The sequence below is a fragment of the Aphelocoma coerulescens genome, chromosome 4, assembly GCF_041296385.1.
Source record: "Aphelocoma coerulescens isolate FSJ_1873_10779 chromosome 4, UR_Acoe_1.0, whole genome shotgun sequence".
Taxonomy (NCBI): Eukaryota; Metazoa; Chordata; class Aves; order Passeriformes; family Corvidae; genus Aphelocoma; species Aphelocoma coerulescens.
In genome coordinates this window covers 56,596,574-56,618,132 of record NC_091017.1, presented here as the reverse complement: position 1 = coordinate 56,618,132, position 21,559 = coordinate 56,596,574, and the positions used below count along the sequence as shown (strand labels likewise).

Below are 21,559 nucleotides of genomic sequence, written 5' to 3'. Positions count from 1 at the left end.
TAGGCTATGAACTTAATCTCCAGCATATTATGTAAAAGTATTGTTATGATACTCAAGTATTGTACTTGAGTTGCAGAAGGATTTATTTTATAATTTTGCTATATACAACAAATCATACAAGGATAACTGGAGTTCACTCTAAAAGAAGATTTAATATATAAGCAATTTTCATAATGTACTTAAATATGTATTGTGCTTAAATATGTAACTGATTCACCTACACAGTTTCTGTAAATAAAGTTTTTCTCCTTGTGAATCCTTAAAAAAATTCCAGTGGTCATGGGTTTTATTTTCATGCACCACCACCAAGCAAATCTTACATCCTTGATTAACAGTCACTGTGAATAGCAACATTAAAATTATATTAAATTAACATTCGTTAACCACCAGCATGAGTTTGGGGATTTTTAGGATTCTGAGGCTGAAGGCATCTGGATGCCATATGTAAATCTAATTAATTATAAATAAAAATAATCACCAGTAAAACTGTTTTCTGTCTCTAAGTACAAAACTAATCAAAGGTAATTAAGCTGAATTGCTTTCCTTCCCAGTACATTTTTGCGCTATGTAAGATACATGTTTATCAAGGTTAGTACTTCTGATCAACTTCCAAGTAGAAGCCAACATCACTCTTTTGTATAGCAATTGCCAGGTAACTGAAATGAGGTCATGCACCATCAGAACATTGTGCATAATGGTATGAGCCTATTAAACTCTCCAATTATATCTTAACACCCACCTAAATAAACTGTAGTATAGATGATGGCATAGAAACAGCAGCTTCCAAACAAAAGGAAAATCTTAAAATACTCACAATCACTGGTAAGTTGTTTTCAAATGTATTTATAGAACGAAGGAGAGAGGGGATTAATCATGCCATCTGAAATGCTCAAAAATACAGAGACAGCAGCAGGCAGGATCTGTAACAGTAGCTCAACTCTTTCTTGACTACTCATCAGTTATAATAGAAAGCCTCTTGTCTACAAAGATAATCAGTAATTAATGTCATGGGCATGTATTCCTACAGCATATGCAGTAGGCAAATGTGCTATAATAACAGTTATGCAAATGTTGTTTATGAATTGAGACAATATATAAATAGCATCTGGAGATACAATATCATTGGATAAGAATGTAGTGCTTCAGCCAGAGCTCACTAAGTCAAAGCACTGCAAAACTGTAACATCCCTTAATAATGTACAAAACAAATTTACATGAAAGAAGTCACAAAAAAAAACCCATTTTCTATAATAACAATAGAAAATCATAATTATGTGTAATACAGAGGGGAAAGCACAGAGGCTTACAATGCAACTGAAACACAATATAGGTGCCTGCATTCAAATTCACAATCCAAGAACATTATTGCTCAGCTGCTGCCCAACTATGGAGCAACTTGAACTCTGAAAGCATCTTGGGTAGAAACTTCCTGTTTGCCTCATGGTACTTCAAAGGGTACAGCAGCAAGTTCTGCCCTCACTCATTGCCTGGCACATTAAGCCTAAATTTATATTGATCTACAATCTTACCCCAACTGGGACCACATGAGTAGATACTTCTCCTTAACCTACAAAAGAACCCACATGTTCTCACAGAGTGCCTCATACAAGCCTGTATATTCTGGTTCTGTACAAAAGGCAGTGGTGGGGTTTTCCTTGCATTTTTTTAGAACGTGACTGGACAAAGAGAAAATGGTTAAACTGGTGTTATTTTTACATCATGTTCACAGGATGTGGAAAGCACAGCTTCATTTTCCTCCTCAGTCTTAGGAAGTTAATGTGATGGTATATGTTTTAGTTAATAGGCTACTGTAAAGAAAATCTAACCTGTGAAGGAAAAAAGAACAGAGATCTACTCTTTCAGAAAATAGAAAATTATTAGGAAGTCTGGTGCTCATGGCTTTTACATGAATACTGGGATCCCAGTCTTTGGAACACATAAAAGCATTTAATTTTTAGGGACTGAAACATAAAACCCTCATTGTGGTTCTCTTTTTTTTGCCCCTACTTAAGTAACAGTTTCATCAGGGGGCAAAGAATGAATGCTGTCTAATGTAGCCTGAAAGCTGATTATTAAGTAACTTTCATTGCAGGCAGGCTGAACATTCTGAGGCTGATTTCTTTCCCAGTATCAAAGAGGAGAAGAAAGTATTTCTAAATGTGATGCTCTAGTACTGACTTCTGTTGTTGTTCAAGGATTTTCCAAGGAGCAAGACATAGTCTTGTAGGAGGATCCTTATCTGTTTCATTGCATTTTTCTGAAAGGCAACAGTGGAGCAGTAAAAAAAAAGTCTTCCTGAGATGATCAGTTGGTAATTTGGGAATGCATGAGCCTCGGCTGAAGTGCCAGAGCTGTCTGGGTGGGAATTGCAGTTCACCTTCTGCTAGAGCATGGTTACCAGAGGCATGCAATGCTCAGTCAGGCTTAAAATGAGCAAAAGGACGTAAACTTGACTCAGGTACTGATACTGGAGTAAGAGCTATGTCCTTAGGTGGGATGGTTTAAAAACTAAGACAGGCACTGTTTGCAAGAAGATGGCATTCCTCTTTCCAAGGACTGTAGAGATGTCACTGAAAAACAAGAAGCACTCGTACCTATTCCCATGTCCGAAGTAGAAGCAGCAAATCATGACCTGAGCACAGACTGGGGACATGCTCTCTGAGTGAACTGCTACTTGCACAGCTCAATTCACTTACCAGCGATCCTGTGGAAGTACACCTAGATGCCAAAGGCCATGAACACATAATGCAGTTTGTATCTTCATGTGTATCTACACTTTGGAAGTAGGGGATGTGCTTGGATATCGAAATTTGACTTGTTTTTCATAATCTGGGGCAACATTGTGCTTGCATTTAACAGCTTGACTGTTTTCCCTCATAGCAACGAGCAGATTTCCTTTAGTCTACAAATGTGCACAGGCTTAAAAGTAAGTAAATCAGTGGTCTTACGGCCAAGAAGGCTTGAAATTAATTGAGTGCAAAAGTGGTTTGCACAACGGGGATGTAGGGTGCTTTAATCTCCACTTGCAGAGCAGTATAATTAAGTCTCCGGATCCATTCATGCCTTATGCTTTCTGGCAACTGGAAGACCAACTAATACGAACTCTTACGATGATCTTATACATATGCAAGAGTGGTTTCTTTGAGGAAGCCGTCAAGGTGACTCAGGTGAGCTCGTAAAAGGCTGCCCTGCGGCCAGGGCTGGGCCCACACCCGAGTGGGACTTGGCCGCTTCAGAGCTCACGAGCTGGGCTAGTTCCAGTTTTGGGAGCAAACTTCGCTCGCCACTTCAGCTGACCCTGCCGTCCGCCTGGGCTCACTACCGCAAGGCGACAACGACATGTTTTCCGCGGGAGATCAAAGGCTGTGCCAGACACACGGGGCAGGGTTACCGAAATGCTCTTCGAGAGGAACTTAACGGGCATGGGGAGGGGGCTTCAGCTGCCCGCTGTCGCGACATGGGCGCCCCCCTGTCGCCGGCTGCCCGCCGTCTCTGCCGAGCGCCCGTGCCGTCCGCCCCCCGGGCCGAGACCCGCCGCCTGTTGCTATTTTCGCCTGCGCTGGCGCGGCGCGGGCAGAGAGGCGGCGAGCGGCCCGGCCGGGTGTGCGGCGCGGGTCCCTCCTCGTCCCGGCCGGCCGGCAGGTAGGGGCGGGGCGAGGAGGGCAGCGGCGGGAGGCGGCGGGAGGCAGCGGGAGGCAGCGGGAGGCAGCGGGAGCCCCTCGCCCGGCCCGGCGCCCGGTACCGGCCCCGCCCGCCTCCCCGCGCGGGCGGTGCCCGAACGCGCCTGGCAGCCCGCGGCCGCTGCCCGCCGAGGGCACTTCCCTGCGGGAAGCACATCCTGCGGCGGTAAGCGGCGCCCGGGCAGCCCCAGCCGCAGGCCTGGCAGGGGGCGGCCGTGGGGAACGCCGTGCCCCCGCTGCGGGCCGGCCCGGGGGAGCGGCGCTGGCGGGGCCGAGCAGCGTTTTGGGAGGGTGGGGGGAAGGAGGAAGAGCAGCTCTCGGCGCGGAGGAAGTGAAGAGCTGTGGCGAGGAGTGCGGCACCCACCGCGGGGCGGCCCGTGCCTGCACCCGCGCTCCGAGGGGCGACCAGCCTCCGGCGCCGGGCGGTCCGGCCGGGCCCCGCTCCGTGCCCGCGGCGGGGAGGGGCGGGCTGCGCCCTCCCGGCGCCCGCGGCAGGGTCGCGCCGTCGGTCCTAACGGGGCTCCCGGCGAAGCCGCCGCTCTGGCCGTGGGAGCAGCGGTGCTGTGGGACGGGGCGGCCGGGCGGGAGCGCAGCGGGGACGGGGGCGCCGGTGCCGCTGTTCTCGGCTGGCGGGGTTCTGGGAGAGCTGGCTCCTCGTCACAATAACCAAAAGATCTGCTTGAATTTAATCTGTCAGTGACCTGAGGTACCTTTAGTTCTTCTTCTCTCTTGTCTGCTGTTTCCTCGCCCATCTATGCAAAATCGGTGGGTATAACTCCTCCCAGACCCCGCTCCGTCTCAGAGCACCAAAGCGGCTCTTCCCTGGGGAAGAACCTACCGCAGCACAGCCGAATGTAACTTTCAATCGCCCCACAGCGGCGCGGCGTTCTTATGGCCCTTTAAATTCACGAACTAAGTCAACAGGGGAACGATCTCTTGAAACTGCGTTCACGAGAGGTATGAAACGAATGTGGTTATTTATAGCGCAGTTTGAAAAGATTGAGGCCTTTGTGTTTTATTTGGGAGAGAGGCTAACATGGCAGATCTGCTGTAGGAACCTTTAGTAGTGCAGATGGTGGGATTTGTGCCTGCGTTAAGCCCAGAGATTGAGTGGAACATCGTGGGTCAAAATTAATAAATTATACGTTTTCTGAATAGCGAATAACTCTGAGCTGATGCGTATGTCTATACTTCTAACACTTTTAAGTGCTGAAATAGAAATTTGTCACGGGTTGTTATATAGGAATACTGAAAATCATAGGTAATACACAAGTAGAAATGCGTGCAGGTGAGAAAAACGACAGGATGGAAGGAATGTGAAACATATTCAGTGATATGTGGATGACTTGACACTTTTTTCAGCGTAATTTGGTTAACTGCAAAGTTGAATGCAGGCATTTTGGCTGTGGATATGCAATTGAATAAAAAGGAATAGTATTCCTAATGTAATTTACCTAGCAAGCTTTCTTTTACAAAGGTTGGGGTTTTCTTTTAGTGCATTAAAGTCGTAGAACAGTTCAGTATTTTGTTCAGGTCTGTATGAGGCTGAGTCAGAAGACTTCAATCATCAGCATATTAATTTCCATGGACTTGATTAAGGAAATAGCAACAGGTGTTAAGGGCAGGAGCAGTCAGCTATTTTCTTCACTAGATAGTTGATTATAAATGTGTATGTTTGTAATCAAGATCATACTACCATTTTGTTGCAAATTTTAAATTAACAGTCTATTTTTTAAACTTATTTGAGGAGTGATAAAAATGCTGGCTGTACTGGTAAATATTTTAGGTGTGTTTATTACTGGAACCAGTACCAGAGTGTATGGTTGAATGTTATTCAGCACCCAGTCTGGAGGTGCTAACAGTATTTAAGCATTAAGTCTTTTAAAAGTCAGCATTTAATGAAAAAATAATGGAGATGAAAACTAATTTCTGAGGCAGAATGGTTTCTGGACTTGCACATGCTGTTGCCCACAGCAGACCATAACTTCAGAAGGAAACAGCAGATAGTAAGTAGCTATGAGATAAAAAGAACATCCTTGCAACAAGGAGGGTGTGTCATGGTTCCAAGTGTCAGTTTGAATTAAATAAAAACTATTTGAAAACTGTTCTTAGCAGTGACCGTGTCATGACATACTTAATATATATTCTTGTTTGTCTATATATCCTGCCAGCTGGATAGAGAAATCTGTCAGCTTGAGCAAAGACAATGTAAATTTCAGTTAGAGATCAGAAAGAGAGGGAGACAAGTGGTATTCAGTTCTGGTTAGTGTACCAGAGTTCTGGCTGCAGGCCAGGGCTCCTCATAATCCTTAAGTAGTATGATATTTCTGCTAAAATAATCAGTGGTGAAGTGCAGTCAGTACCAGTGCCTCTGGCTCCATTTGTCAACAGGGTTCAGTGTTAATGCCGTGCAGAGAAGAGCTGAACAAATTTGTGCTCTTTAAGACCAGCTGTTTTTCATAAGACCTTGCAGAATGGTTGGAATTTTTGCTTAACTTCTTGAGGAGAAAAACTGACTTAGAGAAACTTACATAAACTAAAGCTGCTGCCGTGTCCCAAGCCTGATGTGGAGTAACTGCACAGTTGTCTCTCAGAAGAACTGCAAAGATTGAGGAAGATGGCATCTTTCTGTTCACCTCCCAGATCAAACTCCTCATTTATTCACTGCTGTGTGAAAGCTTGACACTTCTTCTAAACTCATCAGTTCTGCTGTGAGTCCCAACACTCCAGCTGCTACCAAAGCAGGGAAGGAGCTGGAGGAGAGTGAAGGGTTGCTTAGGTCTGTAGTTACCAATGTTCTGAACAATAGTTTAAAACTTTTGGCTGCATGTCTGTATTGAATTTAGTCTGGTTGAGAGGAAAGGACAAAAAAGAATGATAACATTTCACCACTGTCAAAGGTTCTGCTTTTTTGTGTGTGTGTGTGTTCTTTTGGTTTAGAACATTCTGTCTCCTCTCTTTGCCTTTTTTCTATATTAGTTTGAGTTTATCCCAAATCTGCCTGGTGTTCCCCCAGTTGCACAAACTTGATTTTCAGTGCTTCACCTTCCTAGGTTACTAACACAATAACCTCACATGATTCTCCTTCCTAACTTTAAAGCTTACCTGACCCCATCTAACCAACTGGCACCTGGAGCCAATACCTTCTCCTTGTGATATAGTCTTTGCTCTCTTGAGAGAAGGTGAATTTTGAGGAATGCTGTCCTGCATGATGCAATGCTGCTTAGACATGTACCTTCACATGGGGAAAACTTGGGGTCCAGAATGGCAGAAGTAATAATTTGTGTAGCTGTGCCTTTCATGCTGTCTTGCCATCACCCTGACTTCTCTCTGAAGGTATCTCTCACCATGTTGTGCCACAACACGGTGAGAATGCAACTTGATTTTGGAGAGCAATAGTCTAATATATATATTTTTTTAATTAGGTTAGGTTTTAAAAAGCAGAGTATTAGATTTTGCTACAACAGGACCATCCGTGTAGTGTTGCATGATTTCTAAGCCTGCTCCCCACTTGTGAGAAGTGGCTGGGTTGATCAGAGCAAAAGAGAAGTTGAGAACAAAGGGCACACATATGTTCCCATGTGTATCTTCCACATTAATGAGTCAGTCTGGTGTCCCCCAGTATAGAAGGCAGGGTTTGATGTATTAATGTGGTTTGTGTAAATATCTTATGTGTTACAGTTTGACTGGCTGGTTTTATGCTGATGGAGCAAATACAGCTGAATCAAAGCAGGCTAAACAGTAGCAACATTAAGGTTCATATTCTCTAAACTATATCTTTCTCAGCAGCAAAGCTTCAACTGAGGAGTGCCACTCAAGCTGTTCTCAGTTTTGAGTGCAAGGGCAACCAAGATCCTTCAAAAGATGCTGGTGGAGGGGAGAAAGAGGAACTGTCCCAGTTATGTCTGTGAGCACTGGGAGAACAACTGGAGACCTCCAGTGTGCTAAGCAAAGCCCAGAGTAATGAAGCTGAATGGCATTTAGAGCTGCCAAAGGAACATCAAAGTTGAGGTGGAAGGAAACTAGTGAACAGCTTTATTTTTATATCTTTCCTAGTCTCTCTTGGATTAGAGGTGAAATAAGCATTTAAAAAGCAAGAGTTGATCAGACACTTGGGAGGAAGAGGAAACTTGTTTGATCCTGCTGTACTAGTATGTATCATAAACTCCTATGGCACCTGAAGGGCCAAATTTCAGAAGGGATGAACTGAGTGGTGGCAACCAGAGATGGGTAAGGGCACTAAAATTCCAAGCAGCGGAGTCAGGGCAGACATGGATGGGCTGAGACCATGGCTACTCTTTGTCCGTAATGTGTGCTTAATTTTATGGCTGGGAATAGGCCTGTTGAGAAGAACAAAACTATTTTTAGGTTTAAATTAAGCACGTACATAAACACTTCATGGTCTTGAAGTAAAACCTAGTCTTGAAGGACAACCTAGTCCTTGGTGTAAACCTGAGGGACGTTAACACCAGCAGCATGAAATTGGCATAATTTCTGGTGGGATTTGCTTACGGTAAGTGACAGGAGGAGGAAACAAAGAAAGAATGGCTGGGGGAGATGGAACATGCAGAACAGTAACATACAGAACGATACAGGTTGGATAAGGAGACTTTCTGATGCTGCTAAATTTGTGGTCTGAGAAACTGCACTTTCAGCCCCTCCTAACATAAGGAAAAAACCCTAGCATTTTGACTTCTACTTACTTGGTTTGATTTAGTAGTGTTTTTCTTTGGAAATAACAAATGCAGACACTATTTATGCTGTTGACTTTGCAAGGTGTTTATTTTTTTAAAAAACAGATGAATGCCAAGAAGCTTCACATTTATATTAAATACATTCTAGCAGTACAATATTTGTTTAAGTATGACAAAGTATCAGCCTTGGGTTTTTTAATATACTGTTCAGTCCTTAGAGCTGGCATGCAAAATAATGTATTATATTGTGATATTCATTTCTATTTGAGGCTGCATTGCCTCATAGATCTGGGGTAAAAGAGCGTGGTAAATGGTGGTAATCAAAAAGAAACTTCTCTTTTTTGAAAAGTTGATTGAAATGAGGGTGACTTTGTTGTATTTTTACATGCCTTTAATAGTATTTTTTGGAGAAGGGTTCTCAGAAAACACAAATAAGAAATTTGCTTCAAATAGTATGTGGCTGATATGTCATCATCTGTGTGGCAGCTCAGTTCTCCTGTTTTCAACTAAGAATGAAGTTTTCTTAGGCTTTCTTATCCCAAGATTATTATCTATGCCACTAGGTGACAAGAGCGCTAAAAGCTAAAACCTCAATTTTTATGTAGTTTAGACTACACACCATGGTAGTTATGAATTAATCCAATCTTCCCTGCAGTTGCTAAACTATTTTTCATTGTGGCTGTTAAGGAGAAAAAATTGTAATAGTTTGTCAAAGAAGAGACTGTTTTGATTCCTGTCAGATGGAAAACTATCATGGTAATTGTGTTTAGCAGTCTGTGTTGATAAGGTGTAAAAATGCTTCATGAAGCTGCTATCTCATTTAGAATCACGGAATCATTGATGTGGGAAAAGACCTCCAAGGTCACCATGTCCAATATTTGACTGAATGCCACCATGTGAACTAGATCACAGCACCAAGTACCACATCCTGTTGTTTCTTGAACACTTCCAGGGACAGTGACTCCACCACATCCCTCGGCAGCCTGTTCCAATCTTTACCACCCTTTCAGTAAAGAAATTCTTCCTGATGTCCAACCTGAACCTCCCCTACTACATATTGGTGCCATTTCATTTCTGATGTAATGCATTTATATTAAAGATGCTTATTTTCTTGCTCGTTTGTGAAATAAAAAAAAAAAACCAACTGTAGTATACTTGAAATGAGATGTACAAATTCTGGATTTTCATGGCCCTTATTCCCACACCTCGCATGCGCAGATAAACACCCAGAGAGAGGTTTATGAAAAGAATTTTTAAAAAGTGTTCTACACATCAAGAATGCTGTTTATTATTAATTCATTGAATAGTATCTTGAAAATTTGTGCTCTTGCTAAATTTGCTATCCTTGGAACTGGTAATGTTGCCACAGTGCTCATTTGTCAAAGATGAAAAAGCTTCAAAAAAAGTAAATATACCCAAAGATGATTTATGCAGTTCTCTTGTTTTTACAGTTTTCCAGTTACTGCAGAAACTTTTTTTCCCCCTGGGACATTTATAGATTGGTTGCATTTTAAACAGCTCAAAATTAATTTCCATCTTGAAATTTTAAAAGAAGTTCTGGGGTTTTTTTTAATCCTAAAATTTCCTTTCATTTTCAACAAGGTGAAAGACTGCTAAAAACTCAGTCTGAAAATATTATTGCAAGAGCAAATAAAGGACAAAGTTTAATGGAAACTCATGAGAAAAATAGTGCTGGTTTTGATCATATTTGTAGGTGAACAAAGATAAATACTGTTGCCACAGTAAACAGATGCCACTTATTCAGTACTTGTTCAAATGTAATTAAAATGTTCTGTAAGGATATCTTGGTACTATTTATGTTGGTTTTAATAGGTCTTGCCATGGGAAACTCTCGTAAGACTGATGGTAAACTCGCGTCCTGGTATTCAAACACGGGCAATTACAGGCCTGTCAGCCTCGTGTCAGTCTCACACAATATAATGTAACAGCTGAAACTAGGTCAATTAAAGAGGAGTTAAAACAGGGTAGTATATCAAATGCCAATCTATGTGTTTTCATGGACTGCATTTTGCGAAATGGAATTTGTAAATAAATGCAATTATTGGATTTCATTACTAAAAGTACCAATACATAATAATAGTAGTGGAAGTAGACGCTGGGTATAACAGGATTACAACAGGGTTGTGTGTCACTTGGTGTATTCCATTTGGTATTTTAAGGAAGAAAAAGGATACAGTGTCAGTCTGGCTAACATTTAAGTATTCCCATCTGGCTGACCAGCGTTAAAATGCAACCATGAATGGTGATTGTCATCTGGTTCTTCCCAGAATGCTGTAAGGACTGTTGCTCATGACTGCTATCTGACAGATTTTTCAGAGATCTCTCAGTTGACTGCTGCTAGCATTTGTAGATGACAGTGATTTCTAGGGTGTTATTTATTGAAAAAATCTGTTTGGTTACAACCAATAATCACTTAGCAAGCTATATCTAAGGAAACAGCTCCATGTTAGTAGCTAAATTCAAAGTCATCCACCTATGGACAAGAAAGCTGTCAAGTTGACTTTTTTTTTTTCTGTATGTAAAGGTGTCTTAGCAAGCAGTGACCTCAACTGTCATGAAGGTCAGAATAGCTCAGCTGGGTTCTTCCTGTGATAATAGGATTGAAATAGGCCAGTGTGATCTACAGGTACCTGCCCATGAATCAGACACAGGCTAGAAAGAATGTGCACTGTAATTTAGTTACTCATTAGGTAGTTGAGCTAAGGTCATAAAGCAACTTTTAAATCACGACTGACTCTCTTCTGAGCAATGATTTATTACAGTTATGTCTGTTGGACCTGAAGTAGTAAGGGCCAATGCAGAGAGGTCGAATTTGCTAGTTAGGCCATGGTAGATCTCTTCTGATGTTAAGTTGTTAATTATTTGTGTAATTGAGAGTTGGTTTTTAATAGAGTTCCAGCACCTACATAACTGTTTCCTTTCCTTTCAGAACTCTTCTGTTCCCTAATCAAAGGAGCCATCTAGATAATGTCATTCCATGGAACCGAAATATTGGTGAATTAGTCCAGGTTTCCAAAAGACTGTAAAATGGAGCCAATAACATTCAAAGTTAAAAAGTATCAAACACCTAGTGATTTCTCAGCAAGTTTCAGTCTCCAGCTCGTGGGTTCTCTCCCAGTGCATTCCCTAACCACTACGGCAATGCTGCCTTGGATTGTGGCCGAGATCCGGTTGCTCAGTGCAAAGTCTTCCAAAGAAGAACCCAGCATCAGCCAAATCCGACTTTGTGTTTCACCAGCCAGTTTGAGATGTGAACCAGACACAGGGAAAACCCAGCAGTGGGACCCTCTAATTTGTTCAAGTTTGTTTGAATACAAGCCACAGCAGGTCCACAAACTGATTCACAACAGCCACGATCCGAGCTACTTTGCTTGTCTGATAAAGGATGAAGCAGCAAATCAGCAAAGTATCTGCTATGTATTTAAAGCTGATGATCAGACAAAAGTAAGTAAAAAGAAAAGAACCAAAGCAAGCATCCCTGGAGTTGCTTTTGTGCTGTTTGAATCCTTTCACTACACTGTAAGACCTTAATGTTGTACTTACAATTAGAGATTAGATCTCACTAAAACTTACTGACTGACTTTATTTGATGTTAATTGTTCAGTTGAATTTGAACTGCTCAGTATGTGAAATGAAAGGTGTATACATCTCCTACAGGATCAGGGCCTGAATTTCATCAGCTTAAAAAACACTTCAGTTTGGGATATGGGCTGAAATCTTGGCCCTCAAGTCAGTGAGAGCTTTTCTGTTGATGTCACTAGGGCTAGGATTTCACTCTCGAGTCACTGTGAACTTTATCTAATCCTGCACTCAGACCTCTCAAATTTCTGTTTTCCTGAGTTGAGACCTATGTGACTGGGGAACAGGGATACCTCCTTTCTCAGAAAGAGGCGAGGGTAGTGTGGAACCTCCATATGTATCATATGACCTGTGGAAACCTTTTCCTAGCTCTGTAATTCACAGAGCCTGGCAGGCAGGGTTGGAGACTGGGAGAAAAGTACAGTCTCTGCACCTCTGTGACATGGAGGCTTGCTTCTGCATGGTGTGAGATGGGAATTGGGTGTGCATGTCTGGCAGTGGGTGAGATTTGGCTTAGTTTGTATTTCCTAACCATTTGCGTCTTTGCTGAAAAAGTGGAAGCATTAAAATTGTCGACCTCTTCTGTTTGAGAGTAGTGTGAGACACTAACTCTCATGAATGAGTGAAATGAGTAGGATTTAACACAAAGTTATTGTGAGCTACTGGGGACAAGCTGGTGATGTATCCTTCACCTCTTGAGTGTTGACTCTAGTTATAATGTTGGAAAACAGCATGCTCACTTGACTCATAGGAGATGTCCTGCTGAAGAACCCTGAAGGTATTATGTGAATATACACCACGCATGGGAGTTATGCCAACCTGCCCAAGAGCAAAACATTGTACAGTTCCAAATCTGTGGTCTCAAGCTTTCAGCTCAAAACTTTTGGAAACAGCTTTGGTTAAATCCCCCCAGATAAAACGGCAGTTCCAGTAAATTAAAAGGAAAATACGTTGTAAATCATAAGCATTCAAGTGAGAAATCCTGTCAAGTTAAGTGCAGAATACCAAGTTTATGTATGTAAGAGCAGAAATAAGGAATAGACGTTTCAAAACTTGGCATTGGATAGCAGCTGGTGAATGCATTTTTCAGTTTGCTTATGCGTTTACTTGCGCTTGTGATTTTCCAGGATTATGGTGAGAACACAGCACTGATCACCCCCAGTACATTTTCTGAGGCATTTTCTTTTCCAGCAAAAGATTCAGATACTTTTTCTTCATGTTTGATCAAATTCATGGACATGTTTGAAATGATCAAGAACAAAGTAAGTCTCTAGTTAAATTTGCAGCTGTGCTTATATGTCTTTGGAGACAACACCCAAAATTTTTGGATGCCCGTTTTAACTACTTAGCTATAGATTCACACAGATATCTATCCTTTCAAAAACTACCTTCTACCTGGTCTCTTAACTTGCCATGAATGCATGAGTTGTTTCTCTTGACTTCTTTGCAGTCTAGGTAGACATCTAATCAGCATTTGTTGGACCTATGTTTTAACAAAAGGGTAATGGAAGTACCAGTGTTCTTCCCATATGAAGTGAGGCCCTGCCTCTTTGTCGTGGTTTACCAAACCACTACACTCTTTTACTTAAATTTTGTGCAATTTCCACATATTAAGTAAGTTCCTTGTGCTTTATAGGGTGTTGTTACTTTTCCCTGAATATTGTCATATAATGCCTTTTTCAGTGATGTTTGTGTATTTATCAGCAGGAGTGAACTGTTACCTGTTTTGCAGATGCCCAACTTGAAAGGATAGAGAGTGCACATATACCTTTGTTACAGACTAAGGAGCTGTTTGTTAAAAGGCAGTGAGTTGGGATGAAGAATTTAGCACAGTTTATGTTCAATTTCAGAAGAAACAAATTTTAGAAATGGGACTTTTGCAGTCTGTGTGACTCAGCAGACTCCTGTGCTGGCACTCTTGTTTGTGAGGACTTTTTTTTTCCTATTTGCTTCAGGTCTGTAAAAGAATCGCAGCAGTCCAGATATGTTTAGTCTCAGAATTTGCATATTCATAACAATCTTTACCCAGCAATCCTGGACATCCAGACTTCTTAGTGATAATTACTAATTACAATGATATTGTAAACTGCAAGAGCCACAATTCTTTGTGTCTACATATATAAATCTGTAGTAGGGTTGTATTTGACAAAGAGTTCTTGGATTAAGTCAGGTCTGACTGAGGATTTGAAGTAGAAGGTACTTTGTGGCTTTGCAAGTAAGTTCTGGGCATATCCTCACCTTAAGATGAGTAGAATAAAAGGAGGCAGAAGTATGTCTGTGGGAGAAGTACAGTAGGAAGATTAGGATGTTAAGACAGAGGCAGGTGAGTAGAAGACTAAACAATTAAGGCCTTTAAGAGGTGGACAAGAAACTTGAAAGACATGCAGACAGAGGCATACCACTGGAGATGGTAGAAAGTACAGAAATCAGGAATGGTGAGGCTTTTAGCATCAGCATTGCAGATAGACTTCAGTCCATTAACTGTAGTTGTACTCCTTTATATATACAAATTGAGCAAGAACATACATCTGATTAGTGAGGGATTATTTTATTGTTTAATATGAGAGTTTTGTTAATGGGAGATGATTTTTTGCTGGGTAATAGTTAGCTCAGCTCTAGAGTTGATGGAGGTGTGGGAATGCATGCAATGTTTTCCCTGCATATGAGTACGAGGCTTTTGGGTTCATTGTTGCTGCATTACTAACATATCCACCTTAGAGAAGAAATCCTTAGACAGATAATTAATACTAAGTAATGTCAGGATTCTTTGCAAGGAATTCTTTACTATGCTGCACTTTAGCAGTGAAAGAAAAGACCATGCCCCATTGTGATCTTTGTCTTTCCCCTGTAGGATCTTCTATAATTATTTCCATTGTACCATCATGGCAATGTGCGACTCACTTTCCCTTCTGGATAGCAGTAAGTAGGGAAGGGTGAGATGACATTACTTGAAAACTAGCATGTGAATATGGAGATCATTCCACTCTTCTTCGTGCTTAAAGGATGGGTTTACACTGCCTAGAGAGAGCTTCTCTTACGGATTAGAGTCTTCTTTCCAAGCAGACATGGGATCTGGAGCATTCCTTCCTTCATGTATAACCTCAGTAAGTTTCCACTTGTTACAGATAGTGGAGTTTCTTATCCCTACACCCTCATCTGCAGAGTTTCTGATGTGGCCTCATGATTGAGTAATTTCTGCCTGAGGGTAGGGCTGAAGCATTAATGCATATTCTTTGTAGGTGCTCAAGAATGGAGCTGGATTCAATTATATTGCCCACAGCGAGCTTACAAAGCTACTTATAGGCCATAGATGGGTCTAATATGTACTATATGTGGTAAGTAATGGTGGGGGAAGCTGGGGAAAAATTAAGTCTCCATGAAATCTGTTGCATAAGAACTTCAGCCTTGCTGAACACCTTGGTGAGAGTGCTTGGATGCTGTTAGGAGTGCAATGGAAATGAAAACATACATGCTCCAGCCTCCCTACCTCCCCAGTGGCCTCTGGTCTGACATTTGCTTACGTACTACAGAATTGTGGTCCTATTGATGTTGAAAACTATATACTTTAAAAATTATTGTCATTTTAGTCCTACATTTGAGATGTGGTAGTTCTAAACTGGAACTGCAGGTGAGGTGTGCTGTTTCCTTCCTGAGCTCATTCTCCCCAAACAGCTTTTCTTCTGTACCATGCCTTGCTTTAGCACATCATTCATTTCAAGAAATGAAAGAGATAAATAAGATGAGGCTAATGGCATACTGCAGCAGGGTGTCCCCCTTCAGCAGATGCAAAGTAGCCAAAACATTACAGAGGAAGAGTAATTTCTGTTCTTATTTTGGTTTGGAAAAGTAATTCCAGATGTCATTATGTTGATCCTTCTTTGGTGTATTGAATGATTTGTTTTACTTAGGTATGTTTAATCTTACTTGATGGATGTTTGGGATGGCAAATGGAACACAGGTCACTAGTTTATCTGACTCATGCCCTGAGCTACTTTAGATTGAAGGCATGTTAAGGTTGTGCTGTCCTTTATTATACTTTTATATTTATTGTAAATGAAGAATAACAGTTCTAAACGTAATGGTTTCACAGAGGTCTGCGTCAAAAAGGACATTTAGTACCTCAGCCTTTTCCATGTCCTGTGCTCCATTCAGCAGCAGGCTCACATTTTCCCAAGTCTATCTTCTGTCACCTAGGTAGCTATAAAGACTTTTTTGTTGCCTTTGACAACCCTTGCTACATTCAGTTCCAGGTGGACTTTGGCTTTCTTAATCATGTCTCTGTCTTGGATTGGCAAGTTCTTATCGAGGCGCTCTGGAAGCTTGCTGGGTTGACTATGCTCTGCTGTGTTTTTCCTACAGCAGGTATCTGAGTGGTTGAAGTCCCTCATCAGGACCAGGGTTTGCTAATGTGAGGCTACTCTGAGCTGTCTGTACAGTGCATCATCCACCTGTTCTTCCTGATCACAGGGTAAAATAAATTCCTGTATGCACAGTAGAGGTTGGCAGACAGCACTGTCATTGTAAATTTTTTTTTTCGTGAAGGAGATGCTCAGAATGCTTGAAAGTTTCTCCTTTTTTATTCTGTGATATGAACTGGAGGTTAGAGAATTTCAGGGAAAGCCTAGAAACTTGAGCCTGATGTCTTGCAAGGAAAATATTTCTGTGACATTACCAATGCAGAACTAGAGTATGAAGAAATGTAAAAACCTCGGCTCACATTTTTAAAGGGTTACATTTTTGTTTGGGTTGTTTTGGGGTTTTTTTTTGTCCCCACGACTCTGGACACAAGCTGTCATAACAGTCTGTAATATATGCTTGTGTTTACCAGAGCAGTTAATGGCAAAACTCTGGGTAGAACTGTTCTTTTCTGCTTAATAGAAAAATATTGCCTGTGATTTAAACAGGATCACAGCTGCACAAGATATGCACAAGTCTGTGTGGTGGTTCTGAATCTTCTCTCTGTAGTGTCATCAATCAGGAACAGCTTTTGGTCCAGGCAACTGCAGGAGTGTTACCAGGAGAGTTGCAGTGTCTGTATGGTTGCAGCAGACTAGGACCTGAGCTCGAAACCTGAGCCTGCTGATTGACTTCACCTGTGCCAAATCTGGCCCATAGCAGACACAGATAAGACCCATTTCCTTACACTGAGGCACTTCTTGAAATGTAGCACTTACCCTGTTCTTCAGCTTTCTGGTTACAACTGTGGTGTCTTCTGTTGTCAGAGGCCTTGAGGTTTTTTTGTCCACCAATTGCTTTAACAGTTACTATGCTTTTAAACAACCTTCACCTACTTTCATGAGTTAAAATAGCTTATGCACTTAAGTAGATCACACTGTCTTACCTGGAATGCAGCACTCTGTTACATGTTGTTTATGATCTGATTATGTGCTGAAGAAGCTGGTTTCAGATAATCAACACTTAGCTTGCTGTGAGGCTGCACAGAGCTGATCTTGTGAGTGAACTTCACATTATTCATCTATAAAAGGAATGGCAGAGGCCCAGCGAACTCCAAAGAAGTTGTTGTGAGGCTTGGCTTCATGACTGTAGATTCTTACACAACTTGTTTTTACTTTAGACTCTAAGATATGGCCTCATAAGTATCTAATTTTTAATAGCACCATTTCCCTTTCTTAAAAGAATTCAGGGAAGATAATTTTAAAGATAGAAGTGACCTTTTTCTTCTGTATTTTACTGCCTAATGGGAGAAAAACATGGTTCTTCTTTTGCAAAAGTCATAAAACACTGAAACAAAATTAGGTAACTGGACTAATGTCAGTGCAAGTAAGAACTTAACTTGGCTTTTTTTCTGCCTCCTTATGCACCTTTGGGGTTTTTTTTATTGAATCTGTGTAATTGCAAACTGCTAGCATTGCTTTTTGGTTTAGGACATCTCTCCTGTCTCCCAAATACTAACTGAAGAAATGAATGTAAAATAAAGAAGAAAAAGAAATGCAACAGAACAAATGAAAAATCAAATACACATTTGTGCTGTGCGCATACACAGTCCAGTATATAAAGTAGGTCAAAGTTTAGCTGTGTAAATCCTAACAGAGTATCCTGTATAATGTAAACAACCAGCTGTGCTTTCAATACTCTCACAATTAATCAAGCTTTATGGGCTTCTTGAGTGTGATGACACCCATTCTATCCTGGGATCTGTTCAAACAATTCATGTATGTGAGCTCTTCTGTCAGGGAACTTTAGTGGCCAGTGACCCTGTCCCTCGTAGTATTAGTCCAAGCCTTTATGGGGCTCTTGTCAAACCCTAGAGTAACTTTGTGGCATCCTGCATCAGCTAAGTGCTTGTGTGTTCACTCTCATTTTATAAAAAATATTATGGGACTTCCCTAAACCTTGTGTGATTGCCACATGGAGGAAGTAGTTTGTGTAATACCAGTGCTGTTTTCTGACTTACAGAGATAATGTCTGACCAAGGAGGATTAAATTAATCACAGGGTTGAAAGAGTTACCTATTCCCACTCTTACAGCAGCAGCAACAATATAAAAATTGTATGTTCTTGTGATTTCTTATCTTACTGTAATAGTTAACTGTATAGTAAACTGTATCAGATTATATTTTTCATGTATTTTTCAACTTAAATAATACTGAAAGTAGCTGTGTGTTACTTGTGATGTTACATGCACTTTATTTTAGGGTCAGGGATCATGCCAAGGCTATTTATTGTTGAAGGCTATTTATTGTTCCTTCACTTTTTCTGTTGGGGATTGTAGCAGAAATACAAAACAGTAGAACTGAGGCTAACACATAATTAGTGGATTTGTGATGGCTTCTCATCTGATTACTAACCATTCCTTTTGTCTTACAAGGTCTGATACTTGTGGCCTATGATGTCCAGCACAGGTAGTTGGAACCATGAATATTAAAGCATCCTCCAGAGCTATAGTAGAGTTTTCTTCAAAAAGCTCCTGTTGACACACAGAAGAGCTCCTTTACATGTCTCCAAAGAGAAGCTCACTCTTAACATCTCAACCTGGTTTGAGTCAGCTTTCAGTGGTCTTTTATTCCCTTGTTTGCTGATTTGCACTTTCCTACCTTTCCCCCTGCTCTTTACACTGTGGTATCACTCACTGAGGTGTTTCAGAGCAATTTGAATATTTCAAAGGAAAAGTGATAAAGTTTCAATGAAATCAGCATCTTAACATGATCACGGAACAGTTTAATGTGCACCTTTGTGAGAGTCAGGGCAACACCACCTAGAGCAGAGAGGAAGCCGGGCCTCAGATCCCCAATTCATTCAGTCTTAAACTGCTGTGGGGTTTTAGTTCAAGTGTAATCTATGATGGTACACTGAGGAGATTTTATAGCTGTCCTCTGTCAAAAGAGGCAGTTCTGTTATTGTTTTCTCTTCTGATTCATCCCTTGATGTCCTTTCTTGGTGTTTTCCCTTGTGCTGGTGGCAAGGTTTGTCCAGCTCTGTGTTGAGCTGCTTTAGGGGCTAAGGTAAAAGAAACCAATTTCATTCTGCTGCAAAACCAAGTTGGTGCGCCTTGCTAGAGCACCGTAGATGTTTTTTGTCAAATTTCAAGTTGACATAAATTTGGAAACTAAAGTGAACATAAAGTAATTTGGGACAAATTTTTCCTGGTGCTTTCATAAGCAGGTGAGGGAAATAGAGTGCCACACCAGGAGTACTCCAAAGGGATGGGCTGTGCAGCAGGAAACCTGTTGTTCTTTCTCTGTAGGATGACATAGATCTTAAAAGTAGGACTATAAGGATGGAGGTGCACAGGGAGACTTGCAGGCTTCCTTGACCTCTGTACAGAGCCACCTTGTGTGGAGCGTGGTGCTCATAACACCAATGTTGTGGATTCAATCCCCATATGGGCCATTCACTGAAAAGTTGGACTTGGTGATCCTTCTGGGTCCCTCCCAACTCAGAAAGTGTCACCAACTTTAAAATCTTTTCTGCTAGTAATCTGTGAGAAGAAATCACTACATACATGCCCAGTGAGTCCAAAGTAGCCTTACTCTAAAAAGGCATAAACCTCATGGAAACAACCTGTGGGCTGGTAAATATCCTCTTACAGTCTTGTGTCTGCTGCTGTCACAGTGATGGGATTGGAAGGTTTTTAGTACATTTCCATGATTTGCACCTAATTGTCTTTAAAATACTGGTGAACCTGCCCCTGAGGGGTTGAATGCGTTATGAAACATTGTCACATGACAATTTCTTAATTTTTATGTCTTCAACCTCACTCTGGCACTAAATCCTGTGCTTTATTTATTTTACTTTTTTTAGCTGGAATAACTTCTTTCTGCTCTGAGTACCCTCTTCATCCTGTCTTCCCCACACCCCCTTATTTGGCCTGTATGCCAAGCTAATGTAAAATATGATGCAGACCACCTAAGCCCTGGGGTATGAACCCCAGCAAATACCCTCACCAAAAGTAGATTAACCCTCTGTGACCAACTTAAACTTTGGAGGAGTTTGATGCTGCTGTATTCTTCAAATTTGATTTAAAAGCTTGAAAATAACTTAGTGTGAAAGATGAGTTCAAAATTTGAGAATTTGGAGAATCCACACAGTTTTCAAAGTGCAGTGTGGGTCTTCAATTGAGAGACTGTTTATCCACGTTACCAGAGCACTAATCATATTAAATTCCCCAGCTTCATAACTTGTAACAATAACAAAATACATAGCAACAAAGTTATCCAGCTCACTTTACTGTCTTGTAGTAAAGTCTGATTTCTGCAAAGGTGTTGGATGCAAGACAAAAACTAAGTGAATGGGTGTCCTCATCACCTTGCAGCCTCATCAGTCCTACAGCTTCAAACACACACACAGCCAACAGACAAGGGTGGGCAAATAAAAAAACCAAACCAAACTGAAAGACTTGTGCCCATGGAAAAGTTCTGAGTGAGAAATAGAGTGAGTGTGAAAATATAACTTGTGTGTACAGAGTTCAGAAAATACTATTTGATTTATAGCAACATTGAATATAAGCTTCATGCTCACTACTATACAAAGAAATACTTAATGATGAAGGAACTCCAATGTATTTTATGCAGTTATCCTCTGCTGTGGCCTGCTGAAGTTGATTTAAGTCTAGAGGAAGTTTTGAAGTTTGAATGCTGCCTTACTGATCTCCAAACTCAAGTTAGAAAGTCTAATCTAGATTCAATAGATGGTTTTAATTTTTGTTTAATTACTTAACACTCTTAAGTAACACAATGTATGCACAGTTGTGAAGTTTTAAAATTAATTTTGTGGATATTTGGTACAATGATAGTTGTACGCAATTTAAAGCCAGAAAGTGTCTATTGGGGGGGGGGGGGGGAAGCCTGCTTTGAAAAGAACAGTTTTTATTAAAAAATCAGTCTTACCTAAAACAGTGTTAGTTTTTGTGGCACACAGTGCAATAGCATATTGAGGACAGTGTGATTTAGTTAGCAAATGTGAGAAGATAGTCTTTGTCACATACATGAATAAACAAAGGCCCTTATCTGTCATGTAGGTTAGTACAATCTCTACAGACAGACTCAGGAGTGGTTCTGGCTCATGTCTGATTGACATCAGTCATCTTTCCTCAAGACTAGTAAAACCAAAACCTATGTTTTCTGTG

At 41.1% G+C, this 21,559-nt stretch overlaps 1 protein-coding gene across 8 annotated transcripts in view; it reads left to right on the top strand.

The window, feature by feature from the left end:
- The first annotated feature begins 3,566 nt into the window (after positions 1-3,566).
- Positions 3,567-21,559, top strand: part of TBC1D1 (TBC1 domain family member 1) — a 102,940-nt gene continuing 84,947 nt past the window's right edge. For 2 of the 8 annotated variants that reach the window (XM_069014290.1, XM_069014297.1), the window contains exons 1-2: positions 4,298-4,637; positions 11,325-11,839. In XM_069014290.1, the coding sequence (XP_068870391.1) occupies positions 11,423-11,839 (417 nt within the window). In that variant the 5' untranslated portion in view covers positions 4,298-4,637; positions 11,325-11,422. Of the gene's footprint in view, positions 3,643-3,741; positions 3,847-4,297; positions 4,638-6,308; positions 6,460-11,324; positions 11,840-21,559 lie in introns of those variants that run through there. The other 6 variants (XM_069014294.1, XM_069014293.1, XM_069014286.1 and 3 more) reach the window with 5 other exon arrangements.